This window comes from Peromyscus eremicus, chromosome 16_21 (assembly GCF_949786415.1).
Source record: "Peromyscus eremicus chromosome 16_21, PerEre_H2_v1, whole genome shotgun sequence".
Lineage (NCBI taxonomy): Eukaryota > Metazoa > Chordata > Mammalia > Rodentia > Cricetidae > Peromyscus > Peromyscus eremicus.
Window position 1 is genome coordinate 47,314,582 of NC_081432.1, and position 24,846 is coordinate 47,339,427.

Sequence of the window (24,846 nt, forward strand, 5' to 3'; positions counted from 1 at the left end):
ACAATGGGGAAGGCACATCGTTCCAAGTTCCAGAAATTTATATAGTCAGAAAAATTGGAAATTAGTCTAGGGATATGCCAGTTTTACAAAAGAAAAAAATATGGTTCAACTTTTTTTAAATTGTGACAAAGACAAATGTTTCTTATGATGTACAAATAGAGTAATGGGTCCATGGTAAGTTATTAAGTGAATGGAGCAGAGAATCATCTGGAAGGCTGGCTCTCCTAACCCACTTGTGATACAACAGATTCAGATAGGCCCTGGGGCAAGTTACTATGTTTTCATATGAAAAATGTAGAAATTGATTTTAAAGATTCTTTTCAACTTCCAACATTCTTCTTTACTGTAGAAGGTAACTAGATTTTCTGTAGACCAAAGACCTCAGTTACCTTTGTGTAAGAGTTAGAAGTATATGACAAGTACAAAGTCATAGGCAGATAGAGAAATAGATAATGTGTTTTACTGCACAATTGATTGACTATTGATTATAATAAAGACTGCCTATTTAAAAATAACTGGAAGAAAGGATTTGGAATGTTCTCTTCACAAAATATTGATTTTTTTAAAATGATCAATATGCTAATTATTCTGTTAGAACATTACACATGTAAACAGTATCGAAGCATCTCCTAGTCTTCATAAATCTGTACAATTATATCAAGTAAAAGTGTTTAGATGTTGAGCATTATATGTAGTTATTCAGTAAGTGACTGTAGGAGACACTTATGTGTCGATCGTTATCCAGAAATGACGTTAGTAGAAAGCTCAGGATGAGACGTCTCCTTAAGTGCTCTTTGAATGGAAAAAATGCTAGTGTTTAGTTTTCATTTTGGCTATTTAATATCTGAAACGTATCCACTAAGCACTCACAGTGTTGTTTTTCCACTTTTGAAAAATTCTTCCAGAAATGTAAGTTAAACTGTTTTTTTTTTTTTGGTTTTTCGAGACAGGGTTTCTCTGTGTAGCTTTGCGCCTTTCCTGGAACTCACTTGGTAGCCCAGGCTGGCCTCGAACTCACAGAGATCCGTCTGGCTCTGCCTCCCGAGTGCTGGGATTAAAGGCGTGCGCCACCACTGCCCAGCTAAACTGTTAAGGTCTCAGAATTTTATGTTTATTTTATAATTATTTTCAAACAGAACAAGGAATTATGAAAGATGATGAGATATAATGGTTCAAATAAACATAATTAAGAAAGTTTCCTTCATATAAGAACACAGATTGAGTTTGCATGTTTTTTTTTAATTTGTGTAGTTTTTTTCCTCTTGCCTCAATGTGCTTCCATCCATGATTTTTATTTTGCTCCATGACTGTCTTCCTTTTTAAATTTGAGAAATTTCACAGGCACTGAGATGGCTCAGCCTACCAGCAATCCTGATGACCTGGGTTTGAACCCCAGGATCACCAGGGTGGAAAGAGAGGAATGACGCCTGCAAGCTGTCCTCTACATAGATGCTGTGGCATGTACACACAGACACACACACACACAGACACACACACACACACACACACACACACACGTACACACAATGAGTAAAACCTTTTTCAAAATGAAAAGATAAACTTGAGACAGTTTGAATGGTTCCTTCAAGTAAAGGAAATATGCTCCAATTGAGTCTAAATTATATAGGTGCTGTTCTCTGCACCCTGTTTTCATCCTTTTTAAAAACACGTTCTTACAGCCAAAACTTAGACAAGCCATCTAGATGTAGTGGTGCACTACTAGAATTCTATTGTACATGAGACAAGGGCAGGAGTATTGAGCGTTTGAAGACACTCTGGGCCACATAGTACAACTCTGAGTCACAAAATATGCATATGTGTGTCCCAAGAGAGGACAACAAATGGGCGATCTTGGGTTGCTTTGCTGGTGACAATCTGGCCTGGTTACAACCAAGGCCTAGGTTTTCCATTTCTTGCCCCCTTTCTGGCCATGGGAGAGCCTAGAAAGCTAAGTTTGCTAGCCTAGACCAGGGGGTTCATTGAGGGAGCTGATACAGCTGTACATAGACCCTACTCATATCTAGAAATTCCTAAGTCTACAGCCTGGCTAGCTCAGTAACTGCTGTGGAAAGTTTATATCATGCCATTACATTTTTAGATGCCAATTTGGCAATGTCAAGAAACTGAGAAATGTTATTTCCTTGATGTAGCAATTCTACTTCTAAAAATTTATCTTAAGAAAATTATGTCTAAGAAAAAAGAATACTGTATCCAAGCATACATCAAGCCACAGATTATACAGACAGTTGTAAACAATCATTTAATTGATCAAGTTCCAAGTTTTGTGAGGAAACCATTACTTCTGAGTATATGAAGAGTGGTAAGACATAGGGAAATGAAGTCATGTGTTTAATGTATTTTAATGTTGATATTAACATGTGAGATAACAAAAGGAGTCTAACTAAAATTTTATTAAATTCCATTTATTTTATTAAATTTATTAATATTACCTTATTAAAATTGTATTAAATTCCATTGCAGTATTAAAATGCTAGGAAAGGTCTGGAGATATGACTTAGCAGTTAAGATCACATACTACTCTTTCTAGGACTGGAGTTTGAGTCCTGCACTGAAGTCTGGTGGCTCATAACTATCTGTAACTCAAGATCCAGGATTCTGTTGACTTCTTTTGGTCTCTGAGGACATTGGACTTTCATGCATAAGCCCACATGCAGACACACACATCATTTAAAAACTCATAAAATCAAGCATTAAAATTTGCTACGTGAAATAAATAAAATGCCAAGAGATAAAAATACAGAAGAATAAAGAGGTACAGTGTTTTCACAGTTCATAGACAGTTATCTTTTAGAAAAGGAATTAAACACAAATGAGAAGAGAAAATTACTAAATATTACTGGAAATAATAGAAACGAAGACCATCCCTTTCACTACCAGGCATTCAGGAAAGAACTTGAACCATCGGCTTCCTCGGGAATGAATGTTCCATAGTCTTAAGTCCTCCACTATGAACCACCCTACTTTATTCTCAGTGTGCAAAGAAATGTTTTCATTTTATGAGTTCCTGAGTCTCTTTTTTGTGCCATCATAGAGACATTTGTTATTAAAATTATCCTTGGTACCAAATTGACATGACTAATTGTATAAAATAATGTAGTACTACATTATGCATAATAATCTAGGCTTCATTTAGCCATGCCTTTTAAAACGGACTTACATCCCAGAGCATTAGCATTTTTTGAGATTCTGAGTTCTATATCTGTTAGAAAACCACACTTGAAATCGAGTCTGTCACCTCACCCACTCCACCAAGACTGCGGCTTCCACACTTGAACGTCTGATTTGTGATTTCTAAGCCAGCCACCTATCATCTGATTTTTAACTTAATCTATATCTGTAGAGTCACTTACTTTGTCATACTGTGTGTGCATGGGTGTTTTGCATGCATGCATGACTGGGTACCACGTGTGTGCACGGAACTCATGGAGGCTAGAAGAGGGCTTTAACTCCACGGCGACTGGAGTGACAGATGGTTGTGAGCCACTGTGTGGGTGCTTGAATTGTACCTGGGTCTCCTGGTAGAGCATCCAGTGGGCTTCACTGTTGAGCCATCTCTCCAGCCCCTGATTGGAATTTTAGAAGTAAATGTATTTATCTTGTCCTGATGAAGTCCTTTGGTTACCAGACTATGCCAAATTTTCTATTGTGTATTTGGTTCAATCCAAATTGGAGGCCTTATTTAAAGTCATTAGGATAGTTTTCATCTTTAAACCTCATGAACGACCATTGTAAAAATTAAAAGTGACTAGGGATTTTGAGGGTTGTCCATAAGCAGTTAAAATATTTTTTCATATCATCATACTTTTCATGTGTCATCTATTTTGCAGTCCCCTTCACCTGTTTTTCTATTACACACGACATTAATTTTTGTGAGAACTGGCCATAACATGAAATTTGTCATCATAAATATTTTAAGTGTCTGACACTGTAGATAACTGTGTTCATCTGTGGTACAGCAGGGCCCTAGATTTTCTTTCTTGAAAAACTGAGGAACTTCTCTTTCAGTCTGCTTCAGTTTTATAGAAGAGTATAAGGATTGGAGTTGGCTTTTCTTTAAATGTTCTAAGAATCCTCCAGTGCAGCCATCTGGTCTTGAGATTTCATAGGTGATGATATTTAAAAATTATCATTCCTAATTAAATCTCCTTACTAGTTTCAATTTTATGTAATATAGTTTATATATACATGTGTACACCTATCCATATGTATGTATGTACACATATATACACGTGAACACATGTACATATAATATATTAATACATATATGTGTAAATATATACATATATATCATTGTATTTATATAGATCCATAACCATAGGTCTTTGCAGATATTGATTTCTTCATGATTTAGTCTTGGAAGACTACACATATCCAAGAATTGACCTACTTTGTCCAGGGTATATTATTTGCTGGCACAGAACTAATTGTTCATACAAATTATGATCTTCCTTTCTTCTGCAGCTAGATGAAATATTTCCTCCTTAATTTCTGAATTTTATTATTAGAGACTTTTCGTCTTTAAAATATATCCAGCTAAGAGCTTGTAAGTTGTGTTGATATTATAGAATGCATCTTAGTTGTGTTGATTTTTGTGTTTTCAGTTTTAGTTCCTATTTTGACTTTTTATTTTTAGCTCCTGAAGGTATAAATTTGTGTTTCTTTTTTATTTGAGGTCTTCCTTCTTTTATGTTTACCATTCTAAATTTACCTCAATACTGTTCCAACTGCATCTCAGAAGTTTGGTTTATATTTTATTTTTAGTTACCTTAAAGAATTTTCTAGTATCTCTCATGATTTCTTCCTTAACTCACTAGTTGTTTTTGAGGGTACATTAATTTTTGACATATTTGCAAAATGTCCTATTATGCAATTGATTTTCAGTTTCATGTTGGTATGAATTCAATCTTTTTCATTTTATTAAGGCCAGTTATGTAGCCACATGGGTTACTTCTCATGGAGAATGCTCAATGAGCATTCAGAATAATCTGTGATCCTCTGAAGTTGCATAAAGTGTTCTATGTCTGTCTTCAGTGTTGCTCATATATTATTGTTCCTTTTTATCTTTATTTGGCCATTATTGAAGTGTGCTATGAGAGTTGAGATTACTGAGTCACTTTCTACTTCTCCCTTTAATTCTGTCAATATTTGCATTGTGTATTTGTATCCTATACACCTAGGAGTGTGTGCATTTATAATTGTCATATCTTACTGGTGAATTGACTCTTTTGTCTCTATTTAATGTTCTTCTTGATCCTATGATAGTTTTCAACCTTATGTCTACTTGTTCTGACATTAATATAGCCAAGACTACTTTCTTTGGTTACCATTTGGAATGTTTTTCCATCCTTTTATTTTCAGCATATGAATATCATATTGAAAATGTCTTCTATATATGTCTGCATGGTAGTTTAATCACACTTTTACTTTCTTTAAGAATAAGTTCACTCTCCTTTAAGTGAATACCAGTGCAAATCTCAAGGACAAGAAGAACTTTATCACTTTAGTCATGAAATCCATTTGGCTGTAAGATATGCTTTCTGAGCAATGTATACCACTGTGCAACCAGCCAGGAAGCATTAGGAGATCACAAAGCCTGACGTGGCTCGTTGGGAGCCAGCTATTCACTTATGCAAATTATAATAAATTGATGGAATAAATTAAAGCTAACTTTGTGCAATATATACATTTTTAAAAAGGAGCCATTGCATAATGTAAATCTGCCTATTTTTACTTTATTCGGCCTTTTACTCTGATATTGCCATTACAGTTGAAATCAACTTAATAAAAAGATTGTTTTCTTTTGAATGTGCTATTTCACAAAATAATCAAATGGGTTTGAGTATGGAAATCTGCCAGGTGTAATGAAAAATGAAACTATATTAATGTTAGTAGTCATTCTTGCCCTCCCTGGACTTAGACTCTTATGGAAGGAAGCATGTAGGTCTCCTGGATGCAGTAATAAACCTCAATACAAGTTTCTGTGTGATGTGTGAAGCAAAGGGCTATCCACATAAATGAGACAGGTACACCCATACGCATAACTTGACACACAAAATTTTTCAAATTCCAAATATACTTTAATAGCCGCACGTCATCAAAGCTGTAACGCAGACCCTCCCTCAAGTAACTGAGGAGCCTGACTCAGCTAATGCCCTGTACAGAAAGTTCATCTTTGCTTTATTTGCCATTGATCATCATCCACATTCTCAAACACAAAGAGAACTCATAGGCATCTTGCTAAAAATATCAAACACCTACATAGAATACCCATTTTTCAGTCACTTACATAGACTGAAAATGATGGAAGTACATCCCTATTGTAAAAACAACCTAACGTAATTGTAATGATCATGCTTTGAGTTTTATTAGTAACAGAAAGAATTGTTCTAAGCAGAACAAAAGTAGAGGAGTTTGATGAACCTATCAGTATTTTATTTTCCAGAAACTAAAGGACTCGCACACATTCAGGCTAACCTGGGAATGAATTTACATTTGCAAGCTCAGGCCTGAGCATCTTTCCTATGGGAATCATGCAGCATTGTTTTCTGGTAGTGAAACACATGTTCCTCCAGAATCCATACTAATGTGATCACTCACCTGATGCTCTTCCAGATTTCTTTTTCCATTAATTCTCACCATGACCTGTGGTAACGTCTACCCACAAAGGAACAATAAATTGGCAAGGAGAGTTCTTGACTTTTACCATTTGGTTTTATAGCCTTTCCAATGCAGTTTCCCTTTAATCGATATGTTAAGTGAAACAGGATAAAAATCAGCTCTCTCTGTTTATAATCACTTTCCCCAATAGGAAAATAAAATATACTAAGGATACATTTTTGGTTTTCTTTTCCTTTTTCTTTCCAGAATATTTTCTACCACACTGGATGCCTTCTTGAGTGTTAAAGAATATTTAAGAATTCATTATTTGACAATGCTCAACGTATGAGAAATGAGTTAAAATAGTATCCCAGACAAAGTATGCTTCTTATCCATCTGCTGTAGAACAGTCTAGCATTCTTTTGGGGTGAAATTGTACATAAAATAGCATACCAGAAGAGAAAGGTTACCACAAATAGAGAAGGATCTGTTGTTTTACCTTATCATAATTCTAGGAATCCAACAATGCAGCCACTTCAGAAAACAGAGTGACTCATACATTTAAAACACTGCTTTACCATATGATCAAGCAATTCCCAGGTATTTACCCAAGACATTAAAATACGTGTCCACACAAAGTATATATCACAGTTATTCCTAATAGCCGCCCATGAATACCTATAAAGGCTGAATTACCAGAAATGATTCAATGTTAGCTTGTTGATTTGGTGAATCCATAAATCATAGTATAGCTGACCTGAATTTCAAAAATATACTGTGAATTAAGTCAAACACAAAGTCTGTATGCTATATTGCTAGAAAAGTTAAATTTACAGTGATAGCACATCTGTGCTTGTCTAAGACCATGGAAAGGTGGGATCGTCTGCAAAAGAGTTCAAGGACACTGCTTAGCAGCCTCAAGGAGAAATTATCTAATTTGATGGATGGTAGCCCTTGCATGGTAATATGGAGAAGCGTTAAAGTATATAGTTAGGATTTGTGAGTTTTAAATACAGTCTTGGGAACAAATAAATTTTAAAAAATGAATTCATGTTTGATACTTATATAAATTCTCTAAAATAGAAAGAAGAACAAATGAGAACAATTGATTTATTTTAAACCATCAATGAGGCATGGATATACTTATTTCTTCAAAATGTGAAAAACTACAGTCAAATTTTTAAACCTATAAATAGTAGATGATATATAACATATGTTTTATATAAAAAAAATCCATATAATTTTCTTTCTTTTTTTTCTTGGTTTTTTGAAGACAGAGCTTCTCTGGATAGCTCTGCCTGGCCTCAAATTCACAGAAATATGCCTGCCTCTGCCTCCTGAGTGCTAGGATTAAAAATACATATCACCGTGGTCCAGCTATTGATAAGTTTCTAGTTATGTATATGATTATATATAAAGTCTTTGTGAGTGTTAACCTGGCAAGGTATTTCAGAAGAGAGATGTTTCCCAGACTGAGAACATTGTATTAAAGTTCTGCGTGCTTTCACCTTATATCACATTACAGTTTTCCATCTTCATGTATTTGGGAGAAGTAAACACACACACACACACACACACACACACACACACACACACACACACACCAAAAAAAAAAAAACTGCCACAGCAGCACTTAGCAAGATGAATATTTGGTCTCCTGGAGAATAAAGCTGTGAGGTCTTCCTTGGGATAAATAAGTTATACTCATTCATAGATTGGCTGATAGTTTCAATTCATAGGTTTTTTTTCCTTTTTTCTACATATAAAATGATTAAATGCCTTTAGTTCTCCCCAGAATTTCTAGTCCCTGTGAGAGCTTGTTCATAAGAGTGCATTGACTGTGTCTTTCAGTGAATAATTTGCCTGGGTCTATGCTTTTGCTGAGGATGCATTACTTAATGTCATCTCAACAGGTATGGAGTGGCATGAATCAGTTTCCATCAATCATTTCTCTTTTTAATCATTATTATTCTGTTTCAGAAATTATACTGTCGTTAATTCTAAAATCATCGTGGTCACAATCAGGCCTGAACCCAAAACAACTGACTCATTTTTGGAGATAGAGCTAGCTCACTTGGCGAATGTAAGTATCATGTCCTTGACATTGAGCTTCTTACAGAATTACCCTTGAATAGGGTAATGATCATTATTTTAACCAATAAAACCAGAGCACATTTTCTGTCTTTCTATAATCACAAATGAATTTACTCATTATGAACATGTATAGAAGCAGACAACCGTGTAATTCTATGCTTTCATTCATGATAAAACTGTCTTCAATTTATCCAAGAGGATAATTAGTAAATTGTTCGTTTGTCTGTGCATGCGGGTTTACTGAATTCTTATTATGTCCTGGGAGTCAGAATGCAAATAAGAATCTATCTTACTATGTAGTGGGGGAAAGTGATGTGGATTTAAAATTTGTTTAGCAGTCAAAACTATGAACAATTCCAAAGCGAGGAATTAACTTACAGGATATTATGATATTTCAATACTAAAAGTAATGGGACTGGAGAGATGGCTTAGTGATTAAAAGCACTGGCTACTCTCCTTGAGGATTCAAGTTTAATTCCCAGCATCTATAAGGCAGCTCCCAGTATGGAACTCAAGTTCCAAGGGCTCTGATGCCCTCTTCTGGTCACCATGGCCACAAGGACCCCATAAGATGTACAAATACACATGCAGGCAAAACACCCATAAGCATAAAGTAATTTTTAAAATTGATTTAATAAATAGGGTGGCATGTAAAAATGCTAATACTTTTACTTTCAATCTTTTCACTTTTACCCATACTTTTAGTAAGGCATTGTTAACCTTGTCTGGGTGCTCTAGCACTCTGAATTGTGACTGTTCATGCCAGAATGACTAAAGCCTTTCCCTAAATCAATCCAACTGCAGCTGAGTCTTGCAACTGGGTCTTATTCAGCCTGGCATAAATGTAAAATTACTTCCTATCATTTCTATATTTAATTAAATAATTAAATAGTTAATGGATTAGGGCAAGGAATGTGGTTCCTATCAAGAGCCTCCTTATAATGCCACTTCCCCTCTTGTATTAAAAAGGGCCATCACATTTTTGCATGTTTTTATTTTATTTTATTTTATTTTCCTATTCCTACCAATGTTTCTATGAAGTCGATTTTTTGTAGTAAAGGAAACAAAAAGTGATTGAATTGTTTTCTCAAGTACATGTAGTTAGTGAGAAAGAGAGTTTACATCCACCTCCTTTGGGCTATAAAACTCCAATGTTTCTGCTATTGTGTAATTTCTGATTTCCCCCAGAAATCAGACTTAGTTTTGTAGAAAGAGATAATCATCTTCCCTGTGAACTACATTATCGTAAGAGGCCGCGGGCTTCGAGACTGTTTAATGAAACTGCAAATCTTTCTGTAATGACTTTCCAACATTGTAATTAATATTTAAAATATTAGATCTCTCCTGCTTTTGATAACATGTGACTAAGCTGAAGATTTATCCTCAGTATCTCCTTTTTCATTACTTTCCTGTACTGAGAGACACATTAGCTTTTTAATAAGAAACCTATTTATTCGTATGTTCAAAGTTCTGTGAGATTTATCTTTTTTGTTTGTTGTTATGTTTCTCTTAGACATGTCTATACAGTTACAGGGAGTAAAGCAGTAAGAGTTATTATTGGCAACATAATTCTAGGACTACCAAATAAGTAGTGCAGTGTTAGAATTTGTACCTTGCTTCCTATGCAAAAGATACTTAGAGACATGTATTCTGGTGAATAGAAAAAGAATAATTGCAAATATCATTTCAATGAAAAAGTTTTTATTATTTACTTTTCTCATCCCTATGAACAAATACTTCACAAAACAATTTCAGTGAAGAATGATTTATTTTGCCTCCTGGTTTTAGAGGGTCTGGGCACAGCTGAGTGGCCCCACGAACTTGGGCAGAGTGGTGAGAGTTGGAGTGGAAGCTATTCTTCCCTTCTTGGTGATCCAGAAGTTTAGAGAGGAATGGGATGCCATTTATAACCTTCAAAGGCACAACACCCACTGACCCACTTTTTCCTACTAGGTCTCTCCTCTTGAAGATTCTACAACCTCCCATTGGCTGACTTAAGTATCGATACATGAGCTTGGGAGGGACATTTCATATTAAAACCAGAACACACTCTTATAAATTTACTAAGGCTATTGAAAATGAACGTGTTTATTATATGAGTCAAAGTTTTCAGCAAATATGTATTTGTCAGTTGCCATTTTGAATAAGGTAGATCATATATTAAAAAATCATTGTCTATGTATAGGAAACAGTAAATTGTAAACAATTTCGTTATGCACCAACTAGATCCTGTAGTGTCATGAAAGTCAGCATAGAAGTATTTCACTTAGAAATGATTCGGTGGTTTTTAAAATATTGTAAATAATTGTATTGATCAGATTCCACCCCAAAAATTTTCCCATTGCAAAATATCCATATTGAGGAGAGTGTAAACAAATTTATTAAACAAATGAAGCAAAGAGAGACTAGGCCGCTGTAAGGCTTGTTAAACTAAAAGGGGCGTGATTTGATGTCCTCCTGACTTTCTGTTTGGATGAGTTCCTGGTTTCAAGCATGGCTCCAGCTAGCGTTTATGGACTGGTGCTTCTCTGGACAATCCTGCACTTCCTTTCTTTTAAATATGTATCACATTGTTTTCACAATTTTATCGCACTTCAGGCTTATTGCTTGGACTTTTTAACTCTTATTACATTTATATTTATATTACCACCAAATTTGATTTTGAAAAATATTTTATTCTTTACTGAAGAAAAGAATATGTGACTGATTTACTGAATATCTTGATATTTATTGCCAGACATATACTGGCATTTCATATACTGATATCAGTTTATTTCCATTAAAGAGATAATAAATAGCCGATGCTGAAATATTAAAATCTCAGCTAGAATGTAACAAAATGCATTTTAATGTGAACATTGAAGCAAAAATTAGCTACAGCTTCATGATTTATGCAGACATCTGCATATCCATTGATTTTATCTTTGCAATTGAAGTATTTGGAATATAAGAAATGTATAGTGGCAAATCTGTCTGTATTTACCTATTTTATTATAACTAAAGTATCTGGTGCACTGCTCTGAGCTCAGCAAAGGATAACAACTTGCAAATGGAATGTGCTTCATATGTCAAGTGAATAAAACAGAAAATGGGGATTAAAAGTTATAGCGAGTCTAGGGAAAAGCCTATTAACATTTTGTAAATGAAATCTGTCCTTTTAAAAAGCTTTTTCACAAATAGCATTTATAGTAATGTTAAATGTAATAAGGCCCTTGGGAGCCCGCAGGAATAGGAAATAGAATATGGAACCGCGCCATCCCAAATGATATTTAACAAAGTCAATTGCCGCTCTAACTAGCACAGTCATTAATGAGCAGTGCACCGTTCTCTGCTCACCTTTTCAATGTTGATGCTTCACTTTCGTGAGCTGTAAAGTAAAGTGCCTGATGCCTAATGTTTACACATAGCAATCACTTGTTTTTAAGCATTATCAGTGTTACTTTTCCCAGAAAAAAGACATTTACATTATGTATCACTGTTGTCATTCAGAATTAAATTTTTACATATAAAAATTTTGGATTCTAGGAGATATATGTGAAGTTAATAATTTTATTGAAAATAATTATTGAGATTTAAATAAGGACAGTACCATGTATCTATATATATACACAAGTACATACACATACACTCACTCTGAGTGTTCAGTGGATGATAATCTAAACCTACTGTGTCTTTCCAAGGTGGATGGCACCCTTGTATTTAAAGATGAGTAGGAAGATTAGACAGTAAATGCACTATGTCATGTGTATACTTTGCAAGTCTGAAAATTTACTCTTTTTCCAAATAAAATATAGTTATGTAGTTCTTTCTGTTAAGGTGGAAATATGGTCTGAATCATACTGGTTTGCAGTCTAATCTTGGAAAAAGCAAACAAACAAACAAGCAAACAAAAGTCAATCCTGTAGGTAGGAAGCTACTGCTTCTTCCTGTGAATACTGTGAGACAAATCATCTGAGTTATTTGTAGTTCCTGAAGTAGATGTATGTGAAAATTCTCATGGGAATTTGGGCCTGTGTGTTTTATGTCCTTTGCCATATTCCTATGTGATAACACATCCAGCTTACAAATGATAAAATTTGATATATGTGTATGAATAAAAATTGATTGCTAGCCATATCATTTGTAAATCATAGTGGGAAACATGGTGGAAATGTTCAGTGCTTTTTGCCATCGATAAGCATGAGAAACAATAAAATTAAATCCCAGCATACACTAGTATTTTCATGATTATCAAAGTCGATAAAGTACTGAAAATCATTTCCCAAAGCTGTAGAAATTGCAGTCTATGAATCCATGACTTTCACAAGCGTCACTTTTCAATCGTTTTTCTATCCCAACTTTTGTCTATTTGGAAGCAATTTCTGATATTTTGCCTGGCTAAAGCTCTTGGTGATTATTTTGTTGGAAAATCTTGACATGTTAACTAGACAAGGAGATGGATGCTCTGCCAATAGCTAAAAGCGAGATGAAAATTGTTCTCTAGTTAAGTTACTTCCTCGGGTTATATTCCCAATTTCTCAGTATGAGCAAGGGTCCTCCTCACATTTTTCATGTAGCTTATTTTTGCAGCATCTATTTGATATTATTCCAAAAATATTTTAGACTAATTCTCCTATTTTTGAAGCAAGGATCAGCAATTTTTTTTCAGTGAAGAGGCAGGTAGTAAATATTTCATACATGGACACCTAATTATTTTTGTCACATGTACTCAATTATGCTATCAAACTAGCCACAGAAAAAATATAAATAGGTATTTATATATACATATATAAGTAAAATATATAAATAGATATTCTCCTATTCTGAGAAAATGTAATTTAAAAATAGCTAGTAGTCCAGAATAACCTTCTATGTGGGAAGCAGGATAAAGGACCTTTTAAAATTTCCAGCTCCTTCTCTCCTAGAGCCTGCAAATGTGTTATATTACATGTCAAATGGAACTTTCGTGTGATTGTATATTCAAAAATACATATTAGATATGTACATGCATGGTACGTGTATGTTCAAAGTGTTTGAAGGCAGAGACAATGAGACTGGGGAATTGTCCCAGAGCTTCTGAATAGATGGAGTTTCATTAAATGAGCCATTGGATGTAAAGAACTTTCCCCAGGTGTGGTCAGTCAAAAAAATGTAAGAAGGCCTCAACTTGCTACTGCTATCACTGAAGGTAGAGAAGCAGCCCGAAGTCTGGATGTGGTCTCAGAAGCTGATAGCAACCCTTGGTTGCTCAGTCTTACAACTGAAAGGAACCATTAATGGACTCATCCATATTCTTTAGAAAGGAATGTGGAGCTACCAGCACTTAGATTTCAACCATGTAATATCCATAAGCAGAAACTTGTCCAGGTTGGGTTTTGTCAACTGGACACAATTCGAGTTATTTGGGAAGAAGTACCTCATTTGAGAAAATGTTGTCATCAAATTACCTCCAGGCGAGTTTGTGGGGCATTTTCTTGATAATGATGGATGTGATAGGACCCAGTTCAATATGACTAGTCTACCCCTGGGTAGGTGGTCCTGGAATTGTATGAGAAAGCAAGGTGAGCAAGCCATAAAGAAAGTCAGTAAACAGTGTTCTTCCATGACCTATGTATGCTTCAGGTCTTGTCTCTAGATTCCTACCCTCAGTTCCTTCTCTGGCTTCTCTTCTAACCCCAAGTTTCTTTTAATCATGATATTTATCACAATAATAGTGACCAAACTCAAACAAACCCCAACTGAACACGCTCCAGACTTTTGACCTGTGGAAATGGGTCATGTTATTCTGAGCTTCTGTATTTCTGGTAATGTGTTACCACAGCAGTAGGGACCTAATAGAGCGTGCGTTGGAGCCCCTCAAAATAGTTATAAGATGAAGGTAATCTATATTACACATTGAGACTATCATTCAGAATCAACTGGACTTAAGTACACTATACTTTCTGGTAAGAATCACCTGCCTAATAGAGTACATCTTACCTAGATGATTGTATTAGCACTGTACAAACATGACCAAAGGAGTCTTCAGCCAGGGAGAATGGTCAGTGTCAGATGGTGGTGGAATAATAGAGACAATTGAAGGATGTCATGAAATGGCATCACCTAGACAGCATGAGATGACATGCACAAAATGCTAGAAGACAGTGTGAAATCTGTAGTGACACTATGTTCCTGAAGCAACTTAGCTAAACTTCTCTGTGGGCAGTGGATAGACTGCAGCTGTGCAAATCACCTCTGCCCATTCCTATCTCTGCTACAAACTCATGTAATCCTTCTTAGGACACATTTTTTAATATAAACAGAAATAAACCTAGCCTATATGGAATCTACTTAAATATTTTTTTATTAAAGTTGCTTGCTATTTTAAATTATAGGAAATACTTGGGCTGTTCAACCCTAGAAGACACTCTATTTGCTAAAATAAACAGATAAATAAATAAATACAGCCTGTAGAGTCTGTTCAGTGTTCATAATGAATAACCAATTAGGAGTCCTATTTCTGGAGAAGAATAATTCTTCCTTGCTCAGCAATTGTTAGTTGCTTATAGTTCTTTGTCTAGAGGTGGGGACCTGTGAGACTTCCTCCGTCTGCATTGGGATGGAATTCTTTAGTTGCTTAGGCAACCATGTTGGTGAGATTTCAGGGGTGTATCTTCCATATTATAGCTAGAACACGCAAACTTACAGGAGATTTCCTGGTCCTCTGGCTCTTACAGTCTTTTCTCCCCATCTTTAGACATGTTCCTTGAGCCTTAGGCGCGGGAGTTATGATGTAAGTTTATCTTCTGTGGTACAAAAAGAAGCTTCTTTGATGAGGGGTGAAACCTGCATTTTTCTGTAACTATAAGTATTTAGAATGAAGTTAGGAATTATACTGGTTTAACAAAGTAATGGTAGTATGTTTTACTCTTGAGTTCTTTGACCTCTCCAGCTACAGGTAGCTGGCTAGTTTTATGGCACTAGGCGTGATTCCTCCTGGTGAAACTAAACTCAGCCCCATCTAGCCTATGTGTGTATATGCGTGAGATTTGAATATGTGTATATTGTGTATGTGTGTGTGTGTGTTTAATATATTCCTTGTTCTGCACTGAAGATTGAACATAGGTTCTTACACATAAGTATGTTCTCTACCATGTTATTTTTATTTAAGGCCTTATTTTAAATTAAAAAAAAAAAAGAAATGATTATCCAGTGTCAGTTGAGTATCCCTCATTCACACTGAAGAACTCAGTGTTCACGACACCAGAAAATGTGACAGAAAGAATCGTTCTGGGACATCTGACTCAGAGGACTGGAAATGTTAAAGTAGTTAAGATGAAGTCACTGTCCTCCATTGTGCCCCTTCTTTGTGGCTTTGGCTATTTATGTCCACATCTGTTTACTTACATTGTTCCCATAGGCAAAGGCTGTTTTTATTCAAGAGGGCTATGAAAGGGGCAAAAGTTGAGACATTTCTGATAGGCAATTTCCTGTGACATGTACAACTTATGTCTGTAAACCTTTAGAAGTCTGGATGAAAACGGACCAGCCAGCTTGTTCCTGGGGAACACCGACCTCTATTTGCTGGTTCTTAGTCTCACAGATAAAAAATAATACTAATTACAAATTAAAATAAATAAATAAAACACATTCAAAAGGAAGTTCTAATTCAGTTTTATTGTGGTTTTGGAGAAAAAACAGTTCACAGTGCAGGAAGACTGTAAATGTCAGAATCTGCCTGGAATCCGGAAGGGAAATGGACAGGAGGAAGGGAGAAAGTCAGGCATTTGAGTTACAGATAAATCTGCAAGGACTTACAGGCAGTTGAGGAACTTAGTGAGGGAAAGAGCCTCATGAGTACCAGGGCACTCAGGTTCGGGCTTTGGCTAGTATCCAAACAAGGGAGCCGTAGAAAGTGAAAGGAGAAGTAATACTTTTCAAGGAGAACTCAGAAGGCTTCATCATGGCAGTGATGATGTGCAGGCAATGGCCCTGAGGAAGGACTCTCTGGTGTGTAGAAGTCCACACTTTACAAGGAGACAGTTACTCCTTTTTGACATGTCTTCCACCGAATCAGCTCTCTGGAAGGGTAGGTAGTCCCCTGACAGTTAACTGTAATCTTATAATTGTGCGAACTGTTTAGAATGTCATGTATCCATCAGGGCGAGGAGATGAGTCATATCTCATTCTTTGGACCAAAGTTTGTACAACATAGATTTTGTTTGTTTTGTTTTCCAAGACAGGGCTTTTCTGTGTAGCCCTGGCTGTCTTTGTAACTCCCTGTGTAGACCAGGTTGGCCTCGGACTCAGAGATACAACTGTCTCTGCCTTCCCAGTGCTGGGATTAAAGATGTGCCACCAGTGCCTTATTAGATGGATTTTAAAACTTAAAGAAAATTTAAATTGGTATAATAACTATGCTTCACTAGGATGAGAGAGCTTTCCTTTGAGACCTTTATTGGACCCAACAAAGCCCTAGTATCTCCACACCTTAAAATAGTGTTTTCAGTCTTTAGATGAGCATTTTGATGCTTCTTTATGTCTTGCCCCTGGCAGAATTCTAAGATAAGCAATTATAATACTTCCTCATTCATAAATTGGTGTGTTATCAGGAAAATGAGAGAAGGGATCCAATGCTGATTATAAGGTTAGATCATCCTAGATGGCCTACAACCCTGCTAATTTTCTGTCTAGCTACGTGCCAATACTTACTTTTCTTTTTATATTTTATTTTTAATTGACAAAAATAATGATATATCTTTGATTACAAAGTGATGAATTGATACATGTGTACTATATAAAATGATTAAATCACGCTAATTACCACATCTGTCACCCCAAAAAGTTTCTTTCAGACAGGAAAAATAAGTTTCAGTGATCTATTTCACAGAATTGTGACTATAGTAAATAGCGATAAACTCTACATCATCAAATTGCTAGATGAGTAGATTCCAAATGTAAAATGTAACCATTTTATTTCTTTTAAAAATAATTTGAAAATTTATTATTTTGGTGGGGCACGCCATAGCACAGGTGTGGAGATCAGAGAACAAATTTTTGGAGTCAATTATTTCCATCTTTACTTGGGTTCTTGGGTAGGCATGGGCACTTTATGTCACTTAGTACAGTTTTTTCATGTCATTTGCACAGTGTGGGCTTTCAGATCTTTTCCATGCAGTTCTACATGCAGCTTTGTGATCGCATGCCTTATTGATATCTAAAAATTAAACCCCGGTTTTAGCTTTTACTAAAAGCTAAATACAGTGAGTTGCAGGGTACCTTCAGACACTCCAGGATGCCTCTACATCTGAGCCAATATCTCCAACCAGTTACAGCCAGCCTTGGTGCTTGGCATGAGGGCCTTGAGCAAGGTTCCAGCTGTTCTTTTTGCAAACAGATTTCTTTGTTTTCCACAAGCTAATTTTGTAGGCTTTGTATGAGGCTTCACTGACCCCTTTCTCTGCCCTCGTCTTCCCCCTTAAGAGTTAGATGTACTTAACATATTCTATTAGGGGGAAAGAATCCAATTATGAGGACCACTGTAGAACCATTTCACAGCATGAGGATGTCAAGTCCTCTGTACCCAGAAAAGGAAAAGAGAGAATCACCCAATGAAACACATTGAGCATGCTGACCATATGTCCCACTGTTAATTAAATAAATACACATTTTGGTTGGCATTGAAACAGAGAGAAATATAAAAGAAAACAATGAAGCCACTTTAAGTTAGAGTGTAGAATATCGGTAGTACTTGTCAGGAAAGCAGGGGTTGAGACACAGCTCCACCCTGTCACTCCCATCAGCTGAAGCATCCCCTAAATCGTTAGGGACTTCATATGGATAAAACAGGCTCAGTGTCACAGTCAGAAAAGAATTTCTTTTCCTGTGTAAGGGAGAGTTGAGGTTTAATAAACGTAGAAAGAAAGGTGGAGAGGGAAGGAATAAAACTCACATGAAAGCATGGGTGTGGGTACTGAAGAGTATCAGTTTATTACAAAACCTTTTAAAGACTTATTTTCCTGTTGTGGTTTGTGTGTGTGTGTGTGTGTGTGTGTGTGTGTGTGTGTGTGTGTGTGTGTGTATGTGTGTGATGTGTACAAGTGCCCACAGTGGCCGGAAGGGAGCTTTGGATGTTCTGTAATTAGGGTAGTTTGGAACTTCTGATGTGAGTACTGAGAGTCAAACTCCTGTCTACAGGAGTAGTGATTTCTCTAACAGCTGAGCCGTCTCCCTGTCCCTCCAAAGACATTTTTGACATGGATTTTAGGGAAGGAGTTTAGGAGAAAGACTGTCAGGGAAAGAACAAGACCCGTGTGTGAGTGTGGGCTTCTCAGTGGAGAAGAACCATTCAAATGTCGAAGTGCTGGGTGTCTAAAAAGCTTTCAGGAAACTGTTGGATTTCATTGTGGAATGGGTTTCTAAAGGATCCTCCATGCCTACACCATGAGTCACTGGGGTGACAGAGGAGTTTAGGATCTGTCTTTTCTGTAAAGGAGGCTTCTGGTGAGATTTCTGGTACATCTCAGTTTTACAGCTGGGAAAAAGGGAAAGGCTTTAGGCCAGGTTTAATTGTGCTGGAGTTCTTGACTCTCAGGGGCCCAGAGGCTTCAACCGGACTCCAAAGTGAGAAACTGCTCTCCATTCCCAACACTCCTATACTTTCCCCAGTTTTCTGTCTTGCCTTATAAATAGGAAATTTGAGCCATGTGCTTTTTGACAACGTTTAAAAGTGTGTAACCAAGAGTTTGAAAATTGATTTGAATTGTACTGTTTTGAACAGAGCCTTCAGAGGCAAATTATTTGTTTGTTTTGATAAAAAATTTTGATAATAACAGTGTATATTTTCTAAACTTTTTCAAATGTATGCAGTTTTGATGCATTTAAGTGTCAATTATATAGACAGATTGGTAAATTAGTGCTTAGCCCATCTGTCCTGGGTACCTGACAACTTTCGTTAGTTAATGAATTTAGAGCCAGCTTGTGTGGGTTCTTTCCCAGCTTGCTTACATTCTGCTTGTTCCTCTCTTCACATTTTCTTCCTGCATTCTGTAAGGCTCGCCATTCCATTATTGATTCCCATAAATTCCTCAGGACAGATCTTGTAACAGAGTCACTTTGACAGAAGTATCTGAAAAGTATAACAAATATTTACAAGTAGTTTCTTAGCAGAACCATTCAGCCGGTTTGGAGGGTTACTTCGTTGTTTTTAAGAGTTCATTTGCCATTGTTCTTACTTCATACTTGCCCTCATATTTCTTATGGACCTGGGTCCATCTAAGTAGTAAGATAACTGTACTTGCTGTTCTGTGTACTTCCAAGATTTCAAATGCTCAATTATGGGTGACAGGGCCTAAGTCTACACAGTGGTAACTGCACTACATGACCTATCTGGAGAAGCATTTGCCTGTTCTGTGCATGTCAGGTAGGATGGTACATTTCACACCAGTAGTAATTCTCATTGGTGGGTATTAAAATTTTCCTAAGGACAGGAAATGAGAGAAGCATGAAATATAGTCTAAGAGGTAAAGGGGTGGGAAAACTAGAGGATAAAACTGAGTGTAGAAAGAGATGTGGAGGAGGCAGAGCCAGGCGGAGGATCTCTGTGAGTTCGAGGCCAGCCTGGTCTACAGAGTGAAATCCAGGACAGGCACCAAAACTACACAGAGAAACCCTGTCTTAAAAAAAAAAAAACTAAAAAAAAGGAAAAAAAAAAGAAAGAGATGTGGAGGAAGACTAGAAGAAGCATTCTCGTCTTGACAGCTTTATCTAAGTTTGGGCACTAAAAGAGAAAGGGGTATGCAATGCTTTAAGATTAGGTTGATTTGCTTTCTAATATTATTTTTCTCTTGTTTTACCCTTCAATGAATTTAAATAACTTAAAAATACCAAGCACTGATGCTGGAGAGATGGCTTAGCACTTAAAAGTACTGCTTGCTCTCCCAAGGACATAGGTTCTAGTCCCAGAACCCAAATGGTGGCTCACAATTGTTGGTAAGAACTCCAGTTCCAGAGGATCCCATGCCTGTCTCTGGCCTTCGCAGGCCTCAGACACACATGTGGTGCACAAACATACATCCAGACACACCACTCATGTATATAACATTTTTTTTTTAAATCAAGCATATAAGTGTCTGTGTCTATAGAAAGGTTTAAATTTGGGCGGTGGTGGTGCACACTTTTAATCGCAGCACTCAGGAGGCAGAGGCAGGCAGATCTCTGTGAGTTTGAGGCCAGCCTGGTCTACAGAGTGAGATCCAGGACAGGCACTAAAACAACATGGAGAAACTCTGTCTCGGAGAAAAAAAAAATAACAAAAAAAAAAACCGAAAAAAAGAGAGAAAGGTTTAACTTAACTTATAGAATAGATGTCTAAACGCAGATTCCTTACCTATACTTAGTTTTACTATCTATGAAATGTACACTTCCAAGTCCTCTCATTCATTGTGATAAACCATGGATAATGAGCTGCTGTGAATAAAATATTAGATAAATACAACAAAACTACATGATATTGTAGCTATTTAGTTTATATCAGAAAAATTACACAATTCGTGAATCCAAGAATAACCAGATAAGATCTGATAAAGAGAGGAGAAAAAAAATCAATGTGGGACACCATTTCATTCCCCCATCATGAACATGCAGATATACTTTTCCCTTAAAAACCTGATGGGGACCTATGCCTTCCAGAAAACCTGTTCTGGCTAGCACAGACTGTGCATTGTCCTCAGGAATATCTGACTTGTAATATATGCATCTCTCTGCTTGTTATATAAACATTCTGTACAGTATGTATGTTTCTTATTTACCTTCTATAGGACTATGGCCATTTTTTTCAGGAAAGGAAAGATACTTATGATATAATACATAGAGCCTAAAACCATAGTATTTGGGTTTGGTTGTTTGATAATAAGATGCCTTGAATATGTTATTTTGGGAGTAAAATTGTGATATTATAAATGTGAAAGTTATTTTTAAAATGGGTAATAAATGAGGTTAAGTGGATTTCATAAACTTTAATGAGATTGATTTTTATTTCTAATAAAATTCAAAAGTTGACCCAGAAAATATCACTCGTCCCAGAGTGATCCCTTCTGAGACATTCAGGATGTTCCTTTCAGTCCTGTAATTACAGATTTGGGGCCCTAAAGACTGGGTTATCATTGCTTGTTTCCTAGGGAACAAGTGTACATGGAAAAGGAACACAGTAGCCCATATCGGCACTGTACCTTTTAAACTGTGTTGGCCTGTTCACTATTTTTACCAATGACTTGGTGGGATGAGGATATAGTCGTGTTTGTATCTTAGCCCTGTGATGATTCAAAGCTTAGAAACACTAGTGAATGTGTGGGATACCCAAGTCAGAATTTCAAGTTTCCCAACAGACCTCTGTGTGTAAGAAGCAGTGTGAGTAAACACCACTCCAGTTCAGGAAGACATTTCAAACTAGCTGATATAATTTTTAGTTTACATTAGTATAAATTTGTTGTCTAAGTTGGAGAGGAAATAGTACCACTTTGCTCTGCACAGATTGGACACAAGTGAATGATTTTCCTAAATGGACTTTGGAGATGTGTCTCCGGAGTGTGCATCATGAAGAATAAGAGAACATGAAACCACAGGATGTATTTAATGGATAAGGAAAATCTCTTAGGAAGCATGATAGAATTTTTTAGATGTGCAAATATTATGCAGAAAGAATTGAGTTAGTTGCAAGTGGGGGTGCTATTTGAATAGACAAGCAGAAAGAAATCATTTGTCAATATCAGAACTCTTCAAAACAAATTGCTTGAACTAACTTGGTGTAGAAAACCCATCATATTAACCTAAAGGCCATGGTGGGTAATTAATACATCATTACTCAAATGCATAAAATCTAGCACCTCCTTTTCTTAGAGTTTCATTACATATGACCTCACTGAAATGTGACCTGTTGATTAAAGTTCTCTTTGTTATACAGCCTTGGAAATGGACTTTTAGCACAATCCCGTTTTCTAGGAAAAGCCAACGAGAAGATGACATGGTGGTGGTGTGTGTACATGTGTAAGGCAGGGCATGTCACTCCCGAATAAATGTTGTAAACATCTTGGTCTTCAGAGAGGATGTAATTGAGCAATTATAATCAGAGAAATGAGTGTGACATAGAAATAACCATAGCTAGCATCTTAGGATCTACAGTATATGGTTTTCCTTTTCAACAAACTAAATACTAATTATAGTTGGAATCAAGATATTATTTTGCTAGAATTTTACAAAATGAGTCACAAATCTATGGGAAAGAAAATGTCAATTTTTTACAGGGCAGGAAACCCTTTTGTGGTATATCTTTAATATGTATTTTACTATAGGATTATAAAGCCATCCTTCATTTTGTATTTCACATAATTCAACAATTTTTATATGTATCCTCATGGTATATTTTATTCTCTGTTTATTTTCAGGGCACGTTGAATCCCTATTGTGTGTTATGGGATGACTCAAAATCGTAAGTGGCAGATGTTTTGTGATAATACATTGTGATAAATATTCAAAGAACATTAAATTATTTTAGCTATCTGCTAGTGAGCTGGACTATAATCCGGTGGGATGCGAGTTTTACTCTGAAGAAACTCTCCCTCTTGAGTCTGCAGAGCAGCATGATGAATGGGTTTTCGTGATGATGATACCATCACTTACTTCTCCAAATAGGACTGTATAATGTGTAAGGTGTATTGGTTGCAAATACTACGGGGATTTTTTGAAAAGTTCCAATCTTTTAGAAGTATAAAAACTCAAATGTTGTTTCCACATCATGCCTTAGTAATTCAGGTTAGCGTCATAGCATTCTGCAATCTGTCTGGCCATTTAGGAAAAACATGCATGACCAGGAGTCTGTTATCAGAAGAATAAGAAATTTCTATGGACATTCCAAAGGGTACTGTTATTAAATGGAGTGATATTTAATATTTATTCTTATATTTTATGAATTAATGCAGACAAAAGAAAGTGGTGGCACTAAATAAACATGAGTGATTCTTCCATGTTTTCTTATTGTTATTGTTATAATTAATTGCAGTGTCTGCTTAACTTCAACCTCAGTGCCGTGATAACTCTGGGATTTTGATGTGGAAAGACAAAAAAAAAAATGTAATTAATTCTTAGACTCATGCGTATTCCAAACTTTTTGTTTTGTTTTTCTTTGCTTTGTTTTGTTTTGTTGAATGGGGGCCCAATAAATGCCGAATGAATCCCAGCAGATAATATTGCCAGATGTTTGTTCTTAAACATGTTCTGTGTCATTCACTCCAAGTATGATGCATCTTTAAGACTTTTTATGATGTTGCAGTCTCTCACTAAAGAATCTAAAGGGGAATGTTTAAATTCTAGGAATCATAATTATGTTCAGCCCTAGAATACTTAGTGAAATTTTTTTAAATTAGTTTTTTTTTCATGAAGACAAAGAAGTCAATAATATTAATTATTTGGGGCATAATTTCTGATACCTTAGGGGTTATCTTCTTAGAGCCCTAGTGCAATAAGAAGAAACCAAACTCTCTCTGGTGACAACATGGGCCGAATGCTCCGATACATGCCATTGGTGCTTTCATTTTGAAAATATTGTTGAGAAATTTATGGTAGTAAGATTTTCCCAAATTTTGCTGTTTGGGAAATTGCTAGAAAAAATGTTGGTTGTGTATTCTAAGGAGTAACTTGGGATGTTTTGTGGCCAAGTGAAGGGTCAAAGGCTGTAACCTTCTGAATGTTTTCTGTTAAAGAAGAAAACAAGGTATTTTAATTTCTTTACTGTTGCTATTTATGTATGTCTGTGAATAATAAGCAGTTTGATTTAGTTGGTTTTGTTTTTTTTTTTTTTTCACTTTTTTTCCTGAGTAGAATATACTTCTGTATTGATGCCAAAAACATGATAATTAAAAACCAAAAAAACTCATTAGGACTGCTAAAGTGGCACTCCAACATGACAAGAAGCATCCCCAGGTTGATATCTTCTTTTAGCTTGCGCTCAGAAAGCAGGTGTTAGTTTTAATTTATCAAGCTGCTGGTGTCTGAGGTCAGTATTAACCTCAGAAATCAATCACACACTCCATTTTCTCAGTGTCTGCTTGTGAGTTGACTGGTAGCCATCTCAAAGAACATCAGTAGCTTGACAAGATTAAGCTTGCGCATGGTCCTTGAGGA

At 36.0% G+C, this 24,846-nt stretch overlaps 1 protein-coding gene across 1 annotated transcript in view; it reads left to right on the top strand.

The window, feature by feature from the left end:
• Window positions 1-24,846, top strand: part of Adgrb3 (adhesion G protein-coupled receptor B3) — a 708,652-nt gene that overhangs the window by 379,703 nt on the left and 304,103 nt on the right. The window contains exons 15-16 of the mRNA XM_059281371.1: window positions 8,599-8,701; window positions 23,112-23,155. Of these exons, the coding sequence (XP_059137354.1) occupies window positions 8,599-8,701; window positions 23,112-23,155 (147 nt within the window). The remainder of the gene's footprint in view (window positions 1-8,598; window positions 8,702-23,111; window positions 23,156-24,846) is intronic.